Below are 16,024 nucleotides of genomic sequence, written 5' to 3'. Positions count from 1 at the left end.
ACTCCCTCACCACCATGCACTATTCCAGCTGGAGGCACCATATCACCTCCATTATGTAACATAGCAGTATAGGAGCATTTGGTAGTACAGGCCAACCAAAAAATTTTGGACACAAAGTCACAGCTGCACAACCTCTTTTAACAATAATCATTAATGGGAAGGCTTTTTCTGTCCTTGTTGTCACAGGGGCTGATGTATCTATAGTAAAAAAATTCTGACTGGCCGCCCTCTTGGCCTCTGGTACAAGCCCTGGCAGCTGGGATGGGAGTAGGTGGAACACAGATCCCACAGCAGAGGGCACAGACCTTGTTAGCAGTAGGCCCAGGTAACAAACGAGCTATTTTGAAGCCATATGTTCTTGATGTTCCGTGTACATTATGGGGTCGGGATTTGTTGAATCAGTGGAATGTGAGGCTAACCACAAATTTTTAGCACAGGTCACTGATGTCCAGCCCCGACTCAAGCTGGACTGGTTGACTGGCAAGCCGGTCTGGGTCGATCAGCGGCCATTAAAAGGTGAGTGGCTGGAGTGGGCTCAAAAATTAGTCGATGAACAGCTCAAATTAGGACATACAGTTCCCTCCACTAGCCCATGGAATGCTCCAATATTTGTTATCCCAAAGAAATCAGGAAAATGGAGGTTTATATTAAAAGGTTTAAGAGCTATTAATGCAATCATGTCACCAATGGGTGCATTACAACCGGGTGTACCAAATCCTACTATGATTCCAGAATGTGGCATTTGATGGTGATTGATTTAAAAGATTGGATTTTTTTTACTTTTTTTTTTATTTACACCCTAACGATTGTCCTAGATTTGCCTTTTCGGTTCCAGTGCTTAACAATGAACGACCCACGCAACAGCATCATTGGATTGTACTGCCTCAAGGAATCATGAATAGTCCTACAATTTGTCAGCTGGTGGCAGATGAGGTTCTCCGTCAGGTCAGACAGCAGATCAAGCTCAGGAGATTGTATGTGCCTGCCCTGACCGTCAGCGTATTGTGCCTTCAAATACTCCAGCAGGAGCAACATACTACGGCTGTGGGTCGTCATTTTAAACCCAGTGCCATTTTTGTAGAAAAACCAACGGTATATTATAAGGAACTGGGCTCAACTCATGGGATGGCCCTGTGCCTCTGCTTACATGGGGAAGGGGGTATGCTTGTGTTCTTCTTCCCGCGGGTCCATACTGGTTACCAGTGAGAAATGTAAAGCCAACCAGGACTTTTGAAACTACAGATAGAGAAAGGGAGATTCAAGAATTAGCAGAGCAAGCAGAGATCACAGAAACACCGAATGAGGAGAATGGTTCAAAATACTCATAATAGAAGATTTCTTGTTAATATATAAACTGTTTTTATGTTTTTTATTGTTTGGTATATTACACGTGTGAAAGTTGCTTGTATATATGCTTTGTGTGTTTTTTCCAATTGGAAGGTGTATGGATTTCACCCATAACTACTGGAAGGAAAAGAATTGGCTGGTATCAAATTAATGACGAAGAATTACAAACTGGACTTAGTTGTGAGCACGTAACTTTGCAAAAGGGAGCTGGGAGGGTTGTTATTGAACAACATGTTGCGATTCGCAAAATCCGCTGTTGGCCAGCAGAGCACATACTGGGCAGCCTTGTTGCACGCACTGGCCACGCGTGCGGCAACGCCGTGTCAGTACCTTTGTCATAGACTCTGCTGAGGGTGAAAAGAGATGGCTCAGAGCGGGGCGGGGGAGGCTGCAGAGCACACTGTGTGGATAAACAGGGGACGCCCTGAAGGTGCTGTGCCTGCCTCCCTTCTCCGCGATGACCCTGCTGATTGACACCCTCCTGCTCAGCGGAATCTTGGGCATAGTCGAGATGGTAAGACTCCCAGAAAGGGGAACAATATGCCAGTAACTGCTTCTGCAGGGCTGTACCAGAACAACATGCTAGTAACTGCTTCTGTAGGGCTATGATAGAGCTTAGCAGGGTATCCCTTCGGATATAAGGGGAGATCTATGTACTATAGGGACTTTAGGAATGTATTTATCTAACACCACCGTGATCCTAAGTCATAGACACACCCGGAATAGGCGAAGCACACATGCTTATGATAGCTAGTGCGATTCCAGAGCAGAATTTTGGGAACCAGCTAAAATCATTGCAGCTTCAATATTTGCTCCAGGAGTTGGAGGGACACAGGCGTTAAGTACACTGAATAAGTTGGGTTGTTGCCTTGCGAAACAAACTAATGCTACAGCTTCCGCTTTAGACATGCTATGCTGCAAAATCGAGCTGCCATAGATTTTTTATTGCTAATGCATGGGCATGGTTGTGAGATATGAGAAGGAATGTGTTGTATGAATTTGTCTCATTACTCAGAATCTATTCATGAAATGATACAGAAATTGAAGGACTGGGTGAATGAATTACAAGATGGTTGGTATCATAGTAAAGGCAGGGATTATGTTACTAATTCGTCCCCTGCCTATTGCCATGCTTTCAGTGGATGGTACAGAGTACGGTTCATCAGGTAATGGTCATAGAAAAACAAAAAAGGGGAATTGTGGAATCATACACACAGTTACAGTTGGGGTTTGACCTTGATGATTTAAGCCTGTGCTCTTTCTGAAGCTGGGAAACACCGATACAGAAGATAGAAAAGAAAAGGGAGTGTGAGCAGCTGGCATGGGGAGTGTGAGAAGCTGACATGGGGAGTATGGGAAGATGATGTAAAGTGTGTGAGAAACTGATATTTAGTTTAGTAATGCTTTTTTAGGCATAACCAATAGTAAAGCTAAAACAGGCGCGTGCACTATTGTTTGTAACCAATCATAACTAAGCAAGGGGCGCGTGGACACATCGTGGCTGGAGTGATGATCTATAAAAGCTGCTTGTAAAATTGTAATAAAGGTGTCTCTGGGATCACACCTACGGAGTCCGTGCATTCAGCCGCGGCAGTAGACCTGTTAGATGAAGAGGGAGTTTTCTTCTTGAAAGCCAGGCCCACCACTCGCTGCATCTACCAAGCTGCAGGCATGGAGGACTCTCCTGGAGAAGGTAAATACATTATCCATGAAGCGTGGTCATCCACACAGGGAAAATGTGTGCCCTGCTCTTGGCTTGGCCCAGCAGCAGCCAGGTGTTAGACACAGTTTCTTTCCTGGGGCTCTCCATACACCTAGTTTGGCACGTGGACTCTTCACAATCTTTCCTCCTAGCAAGTTGTAGGAAGTTTTTCTGTTCTTCTGGACGCAGTGGGTTGAGCGGTGGGGAACTACCCGCGCTTGAATGGACCGTCTGAGGTCTCTGTTGCATGTGGGGAGTTACCAGCCTCAATGGAGGCAGCCCTTGAGCCCCCAGCCAGCCAACAAAAGCCAAAAACACTCTTTGACTTGGCTTTGCATATGGCAGGAGCTGGCTGGATGCAGTTTGAGTGAGAGCTGGGCGTTAACCTGAGGTTCAGACACTTAAGCAGTGATAAGTATGGTGGTGTCATAATCTTGTGAACATAGGAGGAGGGTCTGGAACCATTCATTGGTGGGAGACCCTGTGCTTAGAGGCAGCTGGGTTTCAACCTCTTATTCCTCTTATGCTCCGTGGAAAGGTTTCCTCTGTACAGCTGTATCACGTCTCCGATTTCCTGTGCAGATTGCTATGCAGGGAGGAAACCTCACACCGCTTCCCTGCTCCTGCATCACGGGGAGGTAGCAGAGTTTGACGTGCTTGTCAAACCCACCCTGGCCCAACGCCTGGAAGGGAAGATCCACCTGTCAGTGGTGGGCAACCCATACAAAGAGACCGACATTCAGCTGGTGGGTGAAGGCTACGAGGATGACTTCATGCTAGACAACATCCATGGACTAGTGGAAGAGGAGGACAACACTGAGGGCAGTCTGGAGGAAGACAAAATCGAGGTTAAGAGAGGAGAGGCTGCCAGGACGCAGCAAGGAACAGGCAGATACGTCTTTCTGCTCACGCTGTGCCAGAGCAGGTGTGGTCCAGCCTTAGCGGACAGACCCTGTTGCCTTTTGTAGCTGGCAGAGCAGCCACACTTGAGAACACAAGGGAAGACCCTCTGTCAAGGGGGAGGCATGCAGGGAAGGGCCAGAGATACCAGTGTTCAGCTGGGTGTCTCTAAAAGGAGTTCTGCCAGCCCATGGCATACGGTGGAGGTGAAGAACCATGTATGATAGTTTGTATCCTCTGTATAACCATGGTGGGCTGTTGCCCACCGGACCTGGTGGTCTGTGAGCGTGCCGGCCATGTGCACAGAGGCAGCCCATGCTGCACTGCATCCATGTTCAGGGACGTGTCAGGGTGTATCTCTGAAAGTGGCAGGGTGGGGAACTGCTTCTCCCAGAAGGAGGAAGCCTTGGAGGGAGGAATCCTTGGAGCCAGCGAGAGCTGGGCGTACGTGTCAGGGGGATGGATGGACCTTACTCCACTCTGAGATCTCTTGCTCTCGTTCTTGACAGCTGCCAGAGTGGATCACATCCAGTTTGGGGACTGTCACGTTGGGACACCCTACAGCATGACCTTCACCGTCACCAATCGCAGCAGGGCGGAGGCGATGCGGGTCGAGTGGCTGGCAGATGCCCCGTTCCACTTCTCCCCCCAGGTGAGCTTGGACACCTCTGCCTTTCCACGCTGCTCAAGCAGTGCCCAGCAGGTTCCCAGGAGCTAGCGGGGGGTCACCACGTACCAGCGGGAGCCGTTTCAGTGCCCCGTAGGAGATGCAGTCCCTGACTGCTGGGGCAGGGCTGTCAGCCCCACAGAAAAGGCTGTATGTTATGGGAGGTGGCATCTTTTGTTTGGACTTTTCTCTCTCAAACCTCGGATAAATACACAGTAAAATGCAGATTCCTGGCACAGCTGCTCCCCACATCAGTCCCTTTGCTGTCATTCCTGCCTTAGCCAGTGATTCCAGTTTGGTCTTAGCTCTCCCGTTCTCCCTAGGTGGGACACCTCCATGCTGGCTGTGCTAAGGACATCACAGTAACCTTGAACTCGGATGTCGCAGTCACCTTCAGAAGGCACCCGGTGACATGTAGGGTGGCTAGGATCGCCTTCCAGCTGCCGCCGGAGCAGGTTGCCGACTGGGACGACTGCCTGCGCACTGCCAAGTGGGTGGACACCACGGAAAGGCCGGGAGCCAAGTGGCCTGTCAAGAAGAAGGTGAGGAGCACACTAGTGAAAGCTAACAGCTTCCAGCGAACCGCCGCCGGCAGCAGACCACCGTCTCTGCTGGCTAAGCAGCTCCTGCTTCCTCCCGGCATTGGAGCCACCCGTGAGGTTGCCCAGCAGCACGTTTGAGGGGACAGGTGGATGCACGGTGACCCGATACGCTCACACAAGGTGGGCGAGTCCTTTTGACAAGGAACGTGTTCAGCCACGTGCAAACTGGTGGTCTCTGCCAAAAGCTGACGCGTTGCAGCCTGTGCTGAACGTGGTTGTGGTCTCTGTGATATCATGGGATATCTCATGATGGAGCAGCCCAGGTACCCTATGGCACTCATGCACGAGTCCGGAGAATTATTGTCTCCAGAAACTCTTGCTTTTACTGTCATTATTGCCAACACAACACACTTGAGTGATGGTTCTTCCCTGGTTTCTGAACCATTATAAGGGCCGTAAACCAAACTTCTTCCCCATCAGAGCATCAGCAGTCGGAGGCTTTCCCAGTGAGTTTATTCCTGTCCCAAAATACCCATCGTCAGCCCCTACCAGCGTGGCTTTTGCCCCACATGTCACATCTGGAAGGCCCTTTCTCCTAAGACAAAAAGAAAAAGGTGCTTTCTAGGTTTCTTCATTCTTGGGGTTCTCCATCCACAGAGCTCCACAGAGGAATTTAATCCTAATGTAGAGGCCTGCCGGATGATAGGGGGCCATCTGCCCCTCTGGCTTGGCCTGGCATAGGCAGGGTGGCCATGTGCACCTGGGAGTCTTCCCACTGACACTGGATCTGTCTCCAGTGGAACTGTCCTTACTGGCAGACCCCTCTCTGCTGCCCTCGTGGGAACTGCTCTTGCAGGTCCTACGGTGCCTGAACTTCCCCCTGAGCCCCCAGCTCTGGCAGTCGGGTCTCTCGGGGTTTAGTGCAGGGTTGTCCCTGCTCGGCACGTTTGGACAGTCCTTGTGGGCACTCACCAGGGGTGTGGTGCGGATGGGCCGGGTGCAGTGCCAGGCAAAGGACAGCACGATGACAGAGGACCTGGGTTTCTTCCCGAGGTGCCGGCTCTGCTTTCGTTGACCCCCCTCCCTTCCACGGTCTCTTCTCTCCCCTTGCAGACCGACTGTGCCAACTTCCAGACGGAGAAGACCATCAGCGTGGCTTCCGCCGGCCCACGGGGCTCGGAGCTGAGCGTGGCGGTGACCTACGAGCCCTGCCAGCTGGGCGAAGCCAAAGCCACGCTGCAGCTCAGCTCCCCGCTGGGCGGCGAGTACCGCATCCCTCTGCTGGGCTGCGCCCTCCCGCCACCGCCGCAGGGCCCGGTGCTCATCAAGGCTGGCGGCACCGTCTCCATCCCCTTCCGAAACATCGTCCCGCACCCCGCGGCCTTCCGGTGCACGGTGGAGCATCCGGCCTTCACCGTCAGGGCCCCCCAGAGCTTCCGCCCCAACACTGCCGCCACCATCGCCGTCTCCTTCGCAGGGTACCCGCCCGCCGGCGTGGCCCCGGTCAGCAGCGCCATGGTGGTGTCCTGCCCGGGCGGGCGGGCGCCTCCTGGGTCTACTACCTGCGGGGCCTCCCACCCGCCCCAGCGGTGACTCCCCCAGGAGCGCGTTAATTACCGGCGGGGTTAATTAAAGGTGTGGGGCAGTTCTGAGCCCCTCTTTGGGTTAAACCCCGAGTGCTGCGGTGGTTAAAGAGAACAAGATTTTACAGCCTTAACTGTCATTAACTGAATCAGCAGCATCTGAAAGTGCTTCCAGCTTGTTCAAATCCCAGTTGAGTGAATCACCATAAAACAAAAGCTTCCACCACTGCCTCCTCCCTCTCTTATCTTGCTTACTCCAGAAAGGAAAGCAGCGTTCAGGTTAAGGGCTGCCTTTGTCAGGAATCTTTCACAGGGAGACACACAGAGGTCCAACCTTCCGCTGCCAGTGAGGCTGAAAATAAGGCAATAAAACCCCAGAAGGTCGTAGGTGCGCAGAGGGTTTTCCACCATTTCTTTAGATCACGAAATGGGAGCACCAACAGGTTTGTTGGACAGGAGGTTTGTCACAAGATTTGTGTCTCCTTGGGAGTCGTTCTGGCTGACAGAAGCAGGGACTTGGGTGAGGAAGGGGTCTGGGGAAGCTGTGCTCTCACTGGGGGCAGCCATCCCATAACATACAAGCTCTTGGAGGTCTCCATTGCTGCCAGTCCCTCAGATTCCCTTCTGGCTCCCAAGCAAGTACCAAGTACTACACAGCTCACACCGCAGTGCCTGCCCCTTGATCCACACACGGGACTCCCTCAGGGACTCCCTCCCTTCTCTCCCTGGCAGCCTTCTCCTTACTCAACCAGGAGAAAGCCTCTTTCCAAAATCTAGACTGAATAAAAAAGTTAATCTAGGCAGCACGATTCTGTTCTTTCCAGTGGGCAGCACGTATTCGAGTTTTCAGCAGAACAATTTCTGGAGAACTCCAAGATGCAACTCAACGTTCAGATGGTTCCAGAAATCGCTGAGAGGCTGGGCAAAAGAAGAGATGCGCTTACAAGGCCACTAATACCAGTCTTAAACAAACGCTTTACTATTGGTCACTTTATTCCAAGAACAGAACAGCTTTTCATCCCAGCTTCCTCTGAGTTCAGTGTGTAACTCAGGTAGCACACCACCACCCCGTCACATCCTGTGGAGCAAGAGCTCCAGACAAAGCAATCCCCACTGAGACACTGGCTTTTCCACCTCTCCTTCCCTGGGTGAGAAGCAAACGTGGCACAGAACACGAACGGCTCCCTCCTCCTGCACCTGCGCAGATGCTTCACTAGCAGTAACTACACAAATAATTAGTAGTCGGTATCTTGCAGAGCGGGAGCAGATGGTGACCATGGATCATCTAGAAATTCAGTTATTGCTATGTTCTTACTGGACACTGCAGGTAACTCACTTGGTGACCACCAAGACAGGCGACAGTCTCAGACTGCCCTTGTGTTATCAGTGTTGGACAGAAAGGTGTAGGAGGACAAGACAGATCTTGTTTAATCTGCTCCCTGCCTTAGGGGCAGGAGTTTTCTCAGTGCGACTGAATCTTTGTCATTTTGATGGAAGTAGGTGAGAGCAGGGGGTATCAATGGCAGGTTCCCAAAACACTTGGAAATTCATCCTGCCTGCCAGACTTGACCAAGGAGTTAACTTAGGCTGCCAAGAGTATGTACTGCCAAGTGTACTCGCTGCTCCTGACTCAAAACAGGAGCTGCTGAGCCACCTTCACCTGGTAAGGAACTACAGGTTCAAATTCCAAAGACAGTAGAAGTCTGGTGTCACCTTAGCGCTGAGCCAGAGCTGCTGATTCATCAGGGAAAACCAGGACAAACTAGAGCTGTACAACACGGGCACGGGGAAGTACCGCTCCTGCCACATGTACGAGGGCACCCTGACGCTTGATTCTGCTTCCCTCTGCTGATGGGACATGCTGTGCCGGCCAGCGTCCCAGTATCAAGTCAAGCCAGCTAAACCAGGATGCAACACCAAGTCTAATACATGGTGACCACTTGTCACCAAAGATTATCAGGTAGCCTGAGGCTGATTACAAGTGATGAGCTCACAGCAGTGTCAGTGCCCACAGTGTCCCTCCCCACAAGGAGGCCAGAGAACATGAGTTTGAGAGGATGAGGAGGACTTCAGGAAGAACCTCAGATGGATGGAAAAGCAGAGGAGTCCTTCGCAGGACATCCAGAGACGTCTTTGTTAGGCATCATGCAGCTGGTTCTCTTTCAGGAGAATCTTCTCACCAGGCTTGAAGGCGGGCATCCCCAGGTAAGGGCAGCTGGCACAGCGGAACGCATCCCCCAGGTAGCACTGGCAAGAGAAAGAAAGGCACCTCTGTGATCAGGGGCAGCTTTCAGTTCTCTCCCCTTGTGATATGGTTTTTCCAGTTTAAGAGACGACATGCTCCTCAGCATGTACCAGCACAGACACCGCTTCCCTTCTACCCACTTCTCAACACACCTCTGGTCAGTGTGGTTGGCAGAGCAGTGCAGGGTACGGTGCTCACATGAAGAAATGAGTTCCCAGCCCAGCCGGTGCACTCAGGCACAGCTGCATGCTGGGTTTGGGCACCTCTGTAACCACTGCCAGGTCCCCCCTGGGCTCCCATAAGGTGATCTTCCCCGAGCAGATCACTGGTTAGCATGTGAGCAAGGAGGTAAGGGTTCGGTGTTCACTCCCGACTCCTACAAGCAGCAGTTGTGCTGGGACAGACAGCACGCACTGGTGGGGAGCACACAGGCACAGGGCCACAGGCTGAAGCTCTGCAGAAGCTGCAGGAGCAGAGTTTGAAGCAGTAAGCCAGCTTAGGGAGCAGCCACTAGAGAACACGGCTCTTGGACACACATCATGTACAGCAAATCACAGTACAGAAACGAAAATGACTATTTACATTTCCACAAGCAGATTTGGGCTGGGAACTCTTCTTCTCCTGTTCCAGCTCTTCAGCCAGGCCACAGGTGCTGTGGAGAAACAAAGAAGTCGCCTGTATCTTTCTGCTTAAAAGCTGTGAGTCACCAACACTTGTTCCAGCCCTACTCACACGCAACAGCCTCTGTCACACGACAGCGCTGACTCCAAGGCTGTCACGCTCTTCGCTTTGCTCTTCAACACCGTGTTTGTGTAACGAGTGTTGGAACACTCCCCAGGTCTAAACTCAGTGGGAAGTGACTCTGCGGCACTTGCTAGGCATGGCATTTCTCCTCGAAATCTGAGAAACCAGGATTTTACCCAAGGCTGGGCACACTGTGCAGCCACCTCCAGGAAGGCCATTGATCGTATCAGTGCGGCAACTTGGAGCAGTTTTGCTGTGGCTAGTCAATTTTCATTGTATTTGGATTTAAAATTAAATAGTTAAGATAATAAAGGACAGGAACCAAGAGAATTATTCTGAAGAACAGCAAAGGGTCGACAATCTTTTCAAAATCCATCCAACTCTAATGGTTTAATTTTGTAGTTGAAAGGTTCACTGACACACTCGTCCCAGCACTGACCAGTTCTTGCAGGCTTTCTTTTTGCCCATTTCTTTGCAGGACGGAGCTCTGAGGGAAGACGGATCTGGCTTTTTCATATCCTCCGAATCCAAAAGCTCATCAGAGTCCAGAAGATCCTGAAAACATACCATGGAAGATAACATGCAGGAAACTGAGCTGTCATTGCTGTGTTAAGTTCGAAGAAATGGTGCTACCTGCAGCACCAGCATTAAAGCGCTGCAGCTGTGCCCTCTCATCCATGTCTCCCTCCGCCCTCTGCACACCTCTGGGCTCTCAAGCCCTCATAGTGTAGATGAGAGATTTTGCCCTGGGGATGCTTTTCTACCTGTTAAGTTGTAAAGCTTCCCAAGAGGTGTGACTGAAACTATTTAGAATAGGAAAGAAGAGAGAGAACGAACAACAGCAAAGCCTCACAAACAAAACCAGATACCATCTCTTCATCGTTCATATCATTGGCAGAGAGTGTCCACAGCTTGGCAGTGGCTGGGTCCACAGAGGGTTTTCCTGGAGCCAAAACAAAGGAAGAAATAGCAGTTACTCCAGCTTTGCCTCACTTACTCCCAACAAATAAGAGTTCAAACAACTTTGGAAAGTCCCGCTTCACAGGTTTTTACTGTGGTACTCCCTACCTCGGAGCTGTCTCCCTATTCCAAGGGATGTTTGTCACCTGAGAGGCAGGGAATTCAGACATTTAGCACGCACCACTCCTTACCTGAAGGACCAGGTTTCTTGGCAAAGGAAAGTTTGAGCTGACTCGAGGATCCCACTTCGAAATTGGGCTTCCTGCCTTCTATGTGAACAATGAGAAGGTCATTGCCTTGGTAACCCAAATGCTCTCGGACTGACTGGGCCTCCTCTGGGGTCAACGCTTCCTTTTGCAGCTGCAATGTAAGGTTCTAGGTTAACCTCAGGCAAAACCCCTTATTTCAGCACCCAGTCCAGCATTCCAGTGAGCACAGACAACCAGTGTTTTCAATCCTAAAGAAAACCACGACCTTTGCAGTAACTAAAGTTTGTGGCAGGCTGTGTCCATGCACATTTACAGTAAACCAGGGTAGCTAAACACTTTCTCACCCAGCAAATCCCCAGGAATCACCATCTACATTTCAACACGAGGGTAATTTCTGGAAGCGGTTGGTACATACGTACCTCCTTCACTTCCACCAACCCAGAGAGAGTCAGAGCTGTGGGGAGTTTAGCTGCTGTCTTCATTCTGCTGTTGTTTCCTGGAAGACACAAAAGCAGGAAGTAGGAGGAGGGAAGAACAAGAATAGAGATCACTGAGAAACCTGGGAGAGCAAGAGCTTTAGAAGGATGTACTCAAGCAAAACCTCTGGTTTAAAATCAGGCCCTTTCTAGCTGACAGCAGGAACAAAACAGAAAGAGCACAAGCAGTTTGTTCATCGAAATAACAGCCTGGGGTCACAAAGGCGTTCCAGCTCCCGATCTTTTCTATATATGCCAAAACCTTCCTCAACCTGATTTACACTCACTAAAAAAGGAAAAAAAAAAAAAACACAACCAAACCCACCAACCCAAAACCCAAACAACAAAAATCTCCCAAACATTTTCACATATTAAAGTGAACAACTCATGAAGTTTACAAAACACAGCCTCCTAAATGGACGTTACATTCAGAAACATAACACTCAAAGCCTTGTTATCGTAGGCAAAAACTACTACAATCAAAAAAAACCTATTACAATCAATTAAAAACTATTTAATCAAAAAGTCCTTACAAGCGTATTCGCCTGGGCACAGGATTGTGCTACACAGAATTCATTCACCCTCTCTCACTAGCCCCACTTGCACTTTATTCCAAGTCCACCAAATTCCAGCCTGTCAGATGTGACTTTGGAAAAAAGAAACCACATCTACTCCAGACTTTGCACGTTCTTTGTTCCTCCCTGCCCCTAAGGTATCTCTTGCACCACAGAGCCACTGCCAGCTCCAAAGCATGCGCAAATCTTCCCAACCTGAAGAAGGCATTGCTGCCGCCACCATTTTCAGCACTGTAGATTGTGCCAAGAGAAACATCATCAGCATAGATTCCTCTGTTCTTACATATTATTTCCCAGTTCCATCCTGAACGAGCTCCCTATGCCAGCAAGGTTTGAATGCAGGTCACGTATAAAACAGAGAAATAATGCTGTGTTCACCTCCTTGTGCGTTCCCCAGCTGTCCCACAGCAGATGCTCTGGCTTTACTCTTAAAACTGAGTCCAAACACTTCTCTCTTTTCTGTATAATTATTTCTCAGCTGGCTTCTGGGACAGCTTCTCTCACCACTTGTCACCTGTTTTTAAAATCACTTCAGAAGCTCCTCAGAAACACAACACCTGCAACTATTTAACACTACACACCCTAAGAGAGGACCAGTGACCACTGAGCTTTTCAGCGTAGTTCAGGAACAAGCGTTTTGACAGAAGGAGAGTGACTGCAAACATCTAACTGCTACCAGCTGGAACACAGGATAAAAACCTTGCTATTCAGGTTACTGTGTCAGCAGAATGAAAACCTCTGAACACCAGTCAGGGTTCCTGTCCCTTCCCTTTCAGTCTAATCCTCTCAGGAAGTGCTGTGTTGCCATGAAAGCAAGGCTGATGCGGATTCTCTCACCTGATTCTGTAACCACTGGTTCTTTCAAGAGGACACGGCCCCCCGGCTTAAGTATCCGAGCTATTTCTGCCAGTACCTCTGCACTGTGCTGCGCTGTGCTGCCTGGCACCACGCCAGAGAGAATTACGTCAAAACTGGACTCCCTGTGAGCCGCTGGGAAGAAAGAAAGAAAGAAAGAGGAAGCTGGTACAATTTTACACAGACATGCACACAGCTTTGCCTAATGCACCAGTTCCACCGCCCTCCCCTTCTCTCATGCTTGTGTACAACAGCAGTAACTGGTTACAGGTAACAGTCACAGGAGGCACAACCCGGGTGCATCCCTTTCTTTGCTCCACTGCCAGCGGTACGAGTTAGCAGTAGGTGCTGCTGTTGTTCTGAATGCTCATGTACAAAGCAGGGATGACGTCAGCTCACACAACAGAAGCACCTTCTCCCTTTCAACAAAACAGTGAAAAATTAAGTTCATTCTTACACTGAGACAGCTGGTTAATGTTTTCCACAGAAACACGATTATCAGATCCCACCAGCGACTGAATGTTATCCACCAAATCCTTCAGGGCTTCAACCGGCGAGGAGCTGTCCCAGATGATGGCCACGCGCTGGCCTGGTGCGACTCCGTACTCCCCCATTTCCGCAGCACCGGCAAGCCTGACAGTGGCAGAGAATGGAAAGGGTCAGAGGGAGACAGAGAGGAAGGGTAAGTGACAAGCACAGCACGAACCTCTGCAGACTGTGACTTAATCTTGATAAATGGGGACTACTTTCTGGAGACAGGCAGCAGAGTTCCCACAAGCTGAGCATTAACATGACAATAAGAAATAGCTACACTTGAGAGCGTTTCTCTCCAGTTCAGAGATGAGTTTCACAGGGAGACTGCAAAAAAAAAAACAAACAAACAAACCAACAAAAAACTTACCTGCTTTCCTTAAAGATTTGAATAGAGACCTATATAGGATTTCTGGATTTCCAGACTAGTGACAACTATTTGACATTAAACACTGCCTTGTCTCTCCTACTCAGGATATGATCTAGCAGAATTTGCTTCCGCAGTATATGAGAATAAAAAAAATTTAAAAAGTAACTTTCGGCATTCCCAGCATTCCAGCTGGAGGCTCTTTCAACTCTTGCTGGGTGAGCAATTACACAGCAGGAGGATGGGAACAGAACGTGTCATGAAATGACTGTTTTGAGAAACTTCTCTGCACTAATATTTTATAAAAGATTGCATTCCTGACAGAGTCCAAAGAAAATCTGCACGATAGAAGTGCCACAATAGTTATCATACCATCACAGCAGCACCGGCTACTGGAACAAACTACCTAGCCTCTTTCGCTCTACTCACCCAATGCAAACCTATTTTCTTTCTTATTTAACATGACCACTGTGAACAGAGCGCTCCTGTGAGCACACCAGTTGCCCAGTGCATCTTCAGTTAGCTTCAGGAGAGCCTGTTGTAAGCAAGGCCTTTTCCAGAAATCATTACATCCTGGGTAATGCCTTACTGCCACCATGTTGTCAGGAAAGCACGGCTTACGGATACGCTGTGCCAAATTTAACTCAGTTGCCTGCAGGCAGGTGTGGAGCAGATTTTGAGCCACTGTTCCTCTGGCTCTAAGTGCCACAGATCCCTCTCTCCTGGAAACTGCAAACAAGTTGAGAACAGGACAGCCCTGCGCCTTGTCACAGCTACAACGGCAGGAATTAGCGCTAACGCAGCCCACGCTGCCGACCAGATAAGGGCTGGAAGATCCTGGATGTACGCTGCAGGTTACGGCGGCTCACAGTTGGCCTTGCGTGCACACACAACGCACGCTGAGCGACTACAACAGATAGTAACACTAGGAAATACGTGTTAATCTCATTAAAAAGTCACCTTTCCCAGGAAGAAGGCTGAAAACCTCAAAAGATACTAACGTGGGGCCTCTCTCACTAGTCCCACACGGAAGACAAAAATCCAAAGTCGCACCTTCCTCTCAGAACAGCAGGTTGTGACCTTTCAAGAGCAGGCAGAGCCAGACTTCAGCAGCACCACCGGCCTGCATCACCTCTTGAGATGCAATCTGAAGGAAGTGGGAATTACCGTAGTCCTCAAAAACATGACATCACGTCTGCCTTCAGTCCATGTAAAGGCTACAAGTTAGTTACCATCCAAGCATGGAGAGTCAAGTTCTCCATGGGATGACGGGGAGGACATTTTTCCTCTCTCATGTTTTCTAGGTGGAATATATATAAAATGAAAGGTTTTGGGTACCAGCCGTCTTCCTTTTCAGTATCTCCAGCTCTGGCCCACAGTGACCAGGCTCAGCCGCCCGGGCGCTGGGCTGGCTGGGGCTCAGTGAAGGCACTGAGCTCTCCTCCACCACACCGGGGGCGATTCCAGAACACTGGAACAGGCTGCCCAGAGAGGCTGTGGAGTCTCCTTCTCTGGAGATGTTCCAAACCCGCCTGGCTGCGTTTTGTGTGATCTGATCTAGGTGGTCCTGCTCCGGCAGGGGGATTGGACTCGATGATCCTTTGAGGTCCCTTCCAATCCCTGACATTCTGTGATTCCCGCCGTTCCAGGCTGCTCAGTGCCGTGCCCGGGAGGAGGCCCGAGGGCCGGGGCCGGGCAGACGCAGGGCTGGGGCGGGGGACGGGGCCTTATCTTAACTCCACACACGTTTAACAGTCCCTGAGGAACAGCACTGCTCTAAACGGCGCAAGAAAGGGCCTTTAAACAACACCGGAGGCTTCCAGCCTCGACAGCTTAAAAAGCTATGGCATACAGCGCGTCAAAACGGGAAGCTGGAGCCCGCCGAGCGCTCCGCACCTCACCGCGGCCAGCTCCGGCGGCCCGGGACGCACCCCGCGGCGGCGGGAAGCGCCTGCAGCGGCCCTGCAGCCGGCGGGCGCTTCCCGCACATCCCCTGGGACGGAAAGGGCGGGATGAGCCCCTGAATCGGAGCCAGGGCCGCCTCGCGGGAGCAGGAATTAGGTACGCGAAGGGATCGCGCCCCAGAGCTCCCCGCGCCGCGGCGGCCGCCTCAGGCCAGGCCGCGAAGGGCCTTTTCAGGGGGAAAGCAGAGAACGCCGGCCACGGCGGGAGGGGCCCGTCACCCGCCGCCGGGAAGCGGCGCCCCCGGCCCGGCCCGGCCTGGCCCCGCTCACCTCCGCAGCCGTTCCGTCCCGTTCCGTGCCGGGTCGCTCCGCCCCGTCTCGCTCTGACGCCGTCACCGCCGCGCCCCCCGCCCCCTC

At 50.9% G+C, this 16,024-nt stretch overlaps 1 protein-coding gene across 2 annotated transcripts; it reads right to left on the bottom strand.

Moving 5' to 3' along the window:
• Positions 1-7,721: 7,721 nt before the first annotated feature.
• Positions 7,722-15,967, bottom strand: CIAPIN1 (cytokine induced apoptosis inhibitor 1). Of its 2 annotated transcripts, XM_086620800.1 has the most exons (10): positions 15,938-15,953; positions 14,757-15,003; positions 13,263-13,438; positions 12,788-12,940; positions 11,319-11,395; positions 10,882-11,050; positions 10,600-10,673; positions 10,170-10,285; positions 9,569-9,638; positions 7,722-8,988 (listed from the first exon to the last, which is right to left on the bottom strand). In XM_086620800.1, exons 3-10 carry the CDS (start codon positions 13,417-13,419, stop codon positions 8,878-8,880), a joined length of 927 nt encoding a protein of 308 aa, XP_086476926.1. In that variant the 5' UTR covers positions 13,420-13,438; positions 14,757-15,003; positions 15,938-15,953; the 3' UTR covers positions 7,722-8,877. The 2 variants fall into 2 exon arrangements, with proteins under 2 accessions (XP_086476926.1, XP_086476925.1); XM_086620799.1 differs by lacking the exon at positions 14,757-15,003 and having other exon boundaries at positions 15,938-15,967.
• Positions 15,968-16,024: the final 57 nt, after the last annotated feature.

The sequence above is a fragment of the Tauraco erythrolophus genome, chromosome 15 (genome assembly GCF_009769465.1).
Source record: "Tauraco erythrolophus isolate bTauEry1 chromosome 15, bTauEry1.pri, whole genome shotgun sequence".
In the NCBI taxonomy this organism is placed as follows: Eukaryota; Metazoa; Chordata; class Aves; order Musophagiformes; family Musophagidae; genus Tauraco; species Tauraco erythrolophus.
Note: the sequence above shows the minus strand (reverse complement) of the source record. Positions and strands in the feature narration are given on the sequence as shown.